Consider the following 7,884-nt stretch of genomic DNA (forward strand, 5'->3'; position numbering starts at 1 on the left):
CTCCTGTAGGGATGTCAAATAAAACCCTTAGAATTACCGAGAAAGCACATTCGGAGAGACGCTTTTCAATGACTCCGCAGTGAGGGCCATATCACTGACATTCCCTCCCAAGCCAGTCTCACTGGAAACGCCTCTGCCTCCAGGGATTTTCCTGCATTCCCACTCCCCAGCCCCGGGCTGAGGGTAAAGACGGCGATGGTCTTTGCCAAAGAATGGGCTTTGGGGAATGGGATCTGGCGGCTACTGCAGACCCCGAGGAACGGCTGAAGCAACCCTACTACCCGAAGTCCCAAAGACTCCGAATAGGTAACCATAATGGCCGCACTCACTCCCAACACCGGGAAAGGTGGACATTTCAACCCCCAAATAGCGGGGGCGACCACAGTGGGGGGAGCGAGGGTCAGGAAATAGGGAGAGATGAGCTCCTTGCGGGTAACAGGGTGACAGAGGGGAGGAAGCCCCGGGCAGCGGAGGCTCCCATCCACACTCCCCCTTCCCTTTCTCCTCCCACCCCTTTTCCTATTCCCACCAGTCGCCGGTTACCGGTCGCCGCTCGCTTGCCCGGGCGCGAGGTGCAGAGGCAGTACAATCCACGAACCCAGAGGCTCTGTCACTGCGGGAGGAGAAGTCTTCAGCTGCAGGGGGGTGGGGAGAGGGCGGGGTCTGCCCGATCACGTGACCGAGAGCCCCGCCCTTCTTCCCCCATTTTGGCAAGCTACACCTTGGGGACTTGTGTTTTAGCGGATCGTCTGAATATCAAATTTCTCGCAATTAAAGAAAAAACTAAACAAATTTTCACAATGATTGTATTGTAAAGTGAAACGTAAAAGGCATGGACGGCAAGCGTTAAAGTGCATTGCTAAGGAAGTGACGTTCATGCCACCATCTAGGGACCGGAAATGGCCATGGAGTTCCGTCCCTCTGGGGTCCGTGGGTAAAATCCCAGGCTGTATGGTTTGGGCAGTCACGTGATCTCAAAACGAGGTGTGCGGGAGGGTAGCCAAGTTATCCGACCGTTTTTTAATTACATTTGTTTTTGAAACCCCTCATTTACTTGAGTGTTCCACAGACTTCTTTACATTTATAAGAACCAAGTTTATAAAACCCTATTAAGAGACAAGAGCGTTTTGAAGGTCACTCTGGTGACTATCGACTGGGAAAGACGGGGTGGGGAAAGATAATCTTGCTGATGTAGGAAAGGAGAGGGAGGAGTGGAACAATCCGGATTTCACCGCTAGGGCCAGCCCTACAAGTACTGTCGTAAGGGGTGGGAGGAGGAGCGTGACTCCTGAAGGCACAACAAATTTCTCGCAATTAAAGAAAAAACTAAACAAATTTTCACAATGATTGTATTGTAAAGTGAAACGTAAAAGGCATGGACGGCAAGCGTTAAAGTGCATTGCTAAGGAAGTGACGTTCATGCCACCATCTAGGGACCGGAAATGGCCATGGAGTTCCGTCCCTCTGGGGTCCGTGGGTAAAATCCCAGGCTGTATGGTTTGGGCAGTCACGTGATCTCAAAACGAGGTGTGCGGGAGGGTAGCCAAGTTATCCGACCGTTTTTTAATTACATTTGTTTTTGAAACCCCTCATTTACTTGAGTGTTCCACAGACTTCTTTACATTTATAAGAACCAAGTTTATAAAACCCTATTAAGAGACAAGAGCGTTTTGAAGGTCACTCTGGTGACTATCGACTGGGAAAGACGGGGTGGGGAAAGATAATCTTGCTGATGTAGGAAAGGAGAGGGAGGAGTGGAACAATCCGGATTTCACCGCTAGGGCCAGCCCTACAAGTAGTGTCGTAAGGGGTGGGAGGAGGAGCGTGACTCCTGAAGGCACAACCCGGTAGAAAGATGGAGGTACCAGAGTGGAGGGGGAAGGGTACGCGGAGACGAGCAGTGCGGCTGCGCGCGAGGCGGCAAACGCGCCGGCGCGCAGAGGGGGTGGGGTGAAAGGTCACAGCGCGGCGGCGGGTCTGGCTGGCTGCTGCGGCGGGCGGGAGGCTAGTGCCCCGTGTGCACGTGTGGAGAAGCGGCAGCACCAGCGAGGCGGCGGGAGATAACCCGCCCCCTCTGGAGACTCAGGGGCGCGCTCGACTCTCGCGGCCTCGGTCACCCGCTCAGCCCACCCTGCCCTAGGCGAGGAGGCCGGCTTGTGGGGTTGAGGGGCCCGAGCTGTGGGCGCGGAGAGCTCAGGGCGGTGAAGACGACGGCGTTGATATCGGTGGTAACGACGGCCTCAGCAGGCGGGGAAGATGAAAGGGTGAGGGGGGCAGCCGGGCAAGGCCCAGCCGGCGGGGAGAGGGGTCGGGCCCATGTCGAGGGAGAGAGCTGCGAAGGAGAGGAGAGAAGAGACTTAGGGTGAAGGTCGGGCGGGGGGAGATTTCTAGGCTTCTCTGTTGACTCCGCTCCCGGAGGGGGCGGAGGCGAGGCTCGGGCTGTTGGCGGGTTGAAGGGCCAGCGGAGGCAAGACCTGGGGAAGCCAGGATTTCGGCCCGGAAGACGAGTGTGGGTTGAGGGGAGACTAGCGGCTGAGTGGGGCAACAAGGGGAAAACTATTGGGAGGCGCCTGGGGCCTCCTACTCGGGAGCGGACGGCTGAGCCACCTCGGCCCGCCACTCCAGGTGTAATGGCTTGGTTGGCCTCTTCTCCAGATTCAGGCTTGACGCTGGAAGGTCTTTGACACCTTTCAGTTTTATTCACACTTGGGAGCTGTGCAGAACGTTCTGGAGGGAGAAGGAACAGGAATAAAGACCATGGGGATGAGTATTAAATGCTAGTGACTCAACTAGATTTGGGTTGGGTCAGAGAGAGTGGAGGAGGGGAAGAGAGCGCGAACACTGTAGATTTGGGGTGCCAAAATGTTTAAGGAAGTACTGTGGATCAGTAGGTGGAGCTATTGCTTTCAGTAGTTTACTGTTGCCCCTGAGTGCTGTGCCAGGGTCCTGGGTTACCACGCTGTCTTTTTCAGGTGATTGGCAAAGATAGTGTTCGGTCTTTCATAGTTTTCCTCTTGGATAACATTAGGAATTATTTTGATTCGACTGTTTCCATTTGGGTAAAATGTCTTATTACCATTAAGTTATATACTGTTAAAGCATTAATTACATAAAATTGTTTTAAAGCATTGCCAAAGTAAACCGTTTTAGAGCTTGTCTTTACCCTCTTGAGAGAAAGAAATGGAAGCTTGTAAATGTTAAGAGCTTTCTAAATGCCTGAATTTTTTTCTATTATTGTAAATCAGTTAAAGAATTGTAACTATGTTTTCAGTTAGTGAAGCCTTTCAAACTGTTGAGGATGAAGTAAAAAGTTCGTTTTGAAAGCACAGTAATCTCATACTCCCTAAAACAAGGGTCTGAATATCGTTGTGTGTATCTGAAGTTGCAGAAGGGATTCCAAGAAAGTTTAATTTGATTTTTGGTCTGTAACATGCTTTCTTACTCTAATTTTGTTTTAAATAGTGGGTATTCATTCTAATGTTTAGAATTGTTTTTTGTATTAAGAATCTTCAGTGTTTAGAAATCATGAAGAAATTTTCCAGTACTTGGATTATTTCACATCAAGTTATGAAGAGTTCCAATTAGGAAACGAATTGAGGGCCATAGAAATATTTGATCCACTTGAATCATGATCTAGGGGAAGTTTGGCTATTTTATATATGATCCAACATATTTGGGGAGTTTTGTTTTTATGGTATACTGTACTGGTTGAGTATGGATGCTGTCTCTTACTCAGTTTTGTATTCTCATTGACAGACAATACCAATGCATATTTGTCATGTTCTGTTAAAGTAATAAAATGAGACCGAAGAGATCCCTGTGTTGAAACTGTGGCGTGGGTTTATAAAGGGCCTTAAATACAGACTTAGAAGCAAAAAAACTTAAAAGAATCCTAGTAAGACTCATCTGGGAAGTTAAAGGCACTCAGGACAGTGTATATTGTTTAAAAGATGTTACGGTCCTTGAGTTCTAAAACTCGTATCACCATGCACAATGTAGTCAGTGTTATGGTCCTGACTTTTGATTTGGAAAGGCCTATGAGATTGAAACAGTGATCTTGATTATGTCGCTTTTATATGAAATTTTATTTGCTTATTGTTTTATTGTATACTGAGTTAACTGAATAAATAGTAAGTTAAATAGAAATATCTAAGATCAGAGAAATTGCAGAACTCTCAACAGTAAACCAATCTAATATTTATAAATATTTTACATTGTTACCTATATTGCTTGTCACTTTGAAACTTTTTAAACCTATTTTATCTATTTCTTCATATATTTACTATTAGTATTTTTATTAGTAGTAACAGTAGGCCATTCCATTATATTGGTGTGTGTTTGCCCTTCCTCCATCGTAGATAAATTTACAGTTATAAATTGCATGTGTTTATATGCATGTCTAAAAGTTTGAGATATATTAAAAGTTGCTTCCTTTGTACTGAGGTTGCTTGTTTTATGAACCAGGGACATTGTAGCTTGAATTTGTGGATGGGAAGCTGATTATTTTTATCTATTGTTCTTGCTAGGGAAGGTGATAATTCAAGTACGGAGGAATGCCATGACTGAGGTAGCATGTAATTAATGTAATAGAAAGTAAAACTAAATCCATTTATCCTTCAGTTATAGTAAAGAGGTGCAAATTAGTTCTAATGAAAACATTTTTAACAAGACATGAATACAGGTGACCAAAGTAAAGATGGGAAAGTAGATAGCATAAATGATATAAATACAGAACCCGTGTGGTTTACTAATTCAGAGATTTAAAGGAGCCATTTTGACCAAATGTTAGAAAATAAAATATAAAATTCTACTGTCAGAAATGAAGCTATGTTGAAGAACTCAATGATAGCAAGGGGCACAAGGGAGTCTTCTGAGGTGCTAGAAATACTTGTATTCTGTATCTTTACCTGAGTGTTGTTACGTATGTGAAAAATCATTGAGCTGTAAAATAAGATTCGTGATCTGTATCATATGTTTTTACAGTTCAATGAAAAAATTCTGTATCTTTACCTGAGTGTTGTTACGTATGTGAAAAATCATTGAGCTGTAAAATAAGATTAGTGATCTGTATCATATGTTTTTACAGTTCAATGAAAAAAATTTTTTGAAAGGTTTTATTGCTGTTTTTGTCAGCAAAGACAAAAAAAGCCAGTTAGGCTGAAATAGCATTTAACAACTTTTAAAAACCTGCAATTCTCATACTCCTTGCTTCTGTGGAATCAATAATTTTGGGGTTTTTGATTGGATACTGAATTTTAACAAGTACTTTTTTTTTTTTTCCTTTTTGTCTTTTTTCGTGACCGGCAATGGATCGCAACCCTCAGTGCCGCCCCCGTACCGGACCGGGACCGGCCACGGGATCGCAACCCTCGGTGTTGCCCCCGCGCCTCGCTCAGCCAGTGAGCGGGAACCGGTCTGTATGTGGGATCCGAACCCTCGGCGGGAGCGCCACCGCGCTTCCCAAGCGGCGCACTATAGCAGTGCGCCACCGGGCTGGCCCATGAATTTTAACAAGTACTTTGTAATGTCTCCTTTGCTATGTTGAGATAAATTCATAGAAAATATAATTTAACTGCACCACAAATTTTTTAGGAAATCAATGTAATGTTCTAACTAATATAAAAGAGAAATAAAAGGAAAGTAAGTTATAATAAAATCTGTTTCAGTACGTAATGATCTGGTACAATTATACCAGAAGCGTAAGAAGATCAGATGTTTGCATCTATCTGTAAATAGAATCATTGTGTAATTTAGAGAGTATATCTGCTACCTATACAGGTATGTGCATTGGTGACTCATGCTGTGTTGCCATCTTACCAAAATTGTGGACATCCCTTGGTAAAGCTCTGAGCAAAGAATAATCAAGAATTTCTGAGTGGGAAAGATTTTTAGAGGTCATCCAGTAGGCCAAGCACTCATCTATCGCATCACGATATATTCCCTATTTACCATAATTTCAAACATCCTAACTGCTGTTATATGAATATTATTGCACATGTGATTAGTAGAGTGGGAAAGTGGGACTAGTACTATTATTGGTTTAAATTATGTATTCCTGTTATTGCAATTTATGGTCAAATTAATTTTACATTGTTGCACATTAGCTGTATGTCAACTAAAATCTCTAAGTTTTATAAAGTATTATTTATAAAGCATTATCTTTTGAAGCCATTGCTTTTGCCAGTCCAAACTAATATCTGTATTAAATTTCACTTTGTCACGTTCTCTACTTTGGGCTGTGGAAATCCTTTTTACTCCTTAATTTTTTCTTCCAGGTATTGTGATATTTGAAGAGATAAACTTTCTCAGTTATTCAAATGATTGTACTTTATCTCTTTTTTTGTAAACACAACCTATAGTAATCAATAGAAAACCAGTAGTAACCAATAGAAACGTCCTTTCTGTCATGAAAATGAGAATTGTGTGAATTATAGTTTAATAGCTGCAAAATTATAATTGTGCTATCATTCAACATTGCTTTCTCTTTATCTTTCCTCTTTAAATTTATTTAGTGCCTAAATTATTGGCATAATGTTAATCCTGTCCTATTGAATGCAGTAGTGACTAGCTATTGTTGGTTATTAAGTGGTTGAAATGTGCCCTGTGTGAGGAGCTCAATTTTTAATTTCTTTTAATTAAAATTAAAAAGCAAATGCAAATTCAGTTATTGGACAATATTTAAGTATGTTTGAAGCAACTTTGGATGTATAAATCTACTGTAAATTTTATGAAATATAAATACAGTTAAAATCTTTTCAAGGATATTAACATGTGAATTGAAGTGTCCTGTACGTGTAGTAAGCTGGATTTTAGAGACTTGGTATTAAAAAAAGGTAAAAGGTTGACTAATTAATACATTTTATTTCAATTACATATTGAAAAGATTTCTCCTGTTTCTTTTTGCCTTGTTAATGTGGATACCAGACAGTTTTAGTTTATGTATGTTACTTGAATTATATTTCTATTGGACAGTGCCATGCTAGACCCTTAAATACCAGTTGTGTGAAACATGATCTCTTCCCTTAGAATCTAGTTCCCAAATGGTAGGTATCTCTAAATGTCTCGAGTTGTGGTCCAGTAGATAGTTTGTGGCTGTTTATACCTGTTTGGTGAAAGATTCTGAGGCCACTCCTGGTTTTTGATTAAAGTGTTGTAATCCAGTCATCACCTTGTCTGCTGTGGATGGGAAAGGGATAATTGGGAGTTTGTATTTGCCTTTCCAAGTCCAGAGGCTTCTCATCTCAGTCCCCATGTGCTGTAGAGAATGCTTCTTTGTAAAACTACTTGATGCACATCTTCAATTATTTCTTTTGTATAATTCCGTAGGAGTTAATTTTTTGAATCTAAAGGTAAACTGATATTTGTTGCCAGTTGATCTCCAGAAAGATAATAGCTTTTTATACTGTCAACAATGTATGAGAATGCCCTTCTCCTCTCTCCAAGGGCGAATGGGGAAGGGAAGAGGCACTTTTACCAAGTGGTAAAACCCAAGAAAATGGAAAAAGACATGTAGCTGCCATTTCAGCCATTGATGGTATAAATTTCCTTTGTCTGGGATGCACTGCATACATTGAACATTTGTGAAATGGTAGAAATAACTACTCCTTTCCTTACATGTTTTTGTTTTTGGTGGCTGGCCTGTAAGGGGATCCAAACCCTTGACCTTGGGCAAGTTGATTTTGAGTACATTTTCACGTATAGCCTTTGACTCTAGTTTTATTTTGCTGAATAGGTGATAAATGGTATTCCCTTATCTTTTTAAAAAATTTTGATTACTTAGGTGGACATTTTCCACCTTAGTGGGTCATTTGTATATCTTTGTGACTTCCCTATTTGTATTACTTTTTTTTTTTTTTTTTTTTTTTTTTTTTTTTTTTTTTTTTT

The 7,884-nt window shown here is 41.7% G+C and overlaps 1 protein-coding gene across 1 annotated transcript in view; it reads left to right on the forward strand.

The window, feature by feature from the left end:
* The first annotated feature begins 1,983 nt into the window (after window positions 1-1,983).
* NAA50 (N(alpha)-acetyltransferase 50, NatE catalytic subunit) overlaps window positions 1,984-7,884 on the forward strand; it is a 25,523-nt gene continuing 19,622 nt past the window's right edge. The window contains exon 1 of the mRNA XM_008584094.1: window positions 1,984-2,264. Coding sequence (XP_008582316.1) covers window positions 2,257-2,264 — 8 coding nt within the window. The 5' untranslated portion in view covers window positions 1,984-2,256. The remainder of the gene's footprint in view (window positions 2,265-7,884) is intronic.

This window comes from Galeopterus variegatus, unplaced genomic scaffold, assembly GCF_000696425.1.
Source record: "Galeopterus variegatus unplaced genomic scaffold, G_variegatus-3.0.2 Scaffold3145, whole genome shotgun sequence".
NCBI lineage: Eukaryota > Metazoa > Chordata > Mammalia > Dermoptera > Cynocephalidae > Galeopterus > Galeopterus variegatus.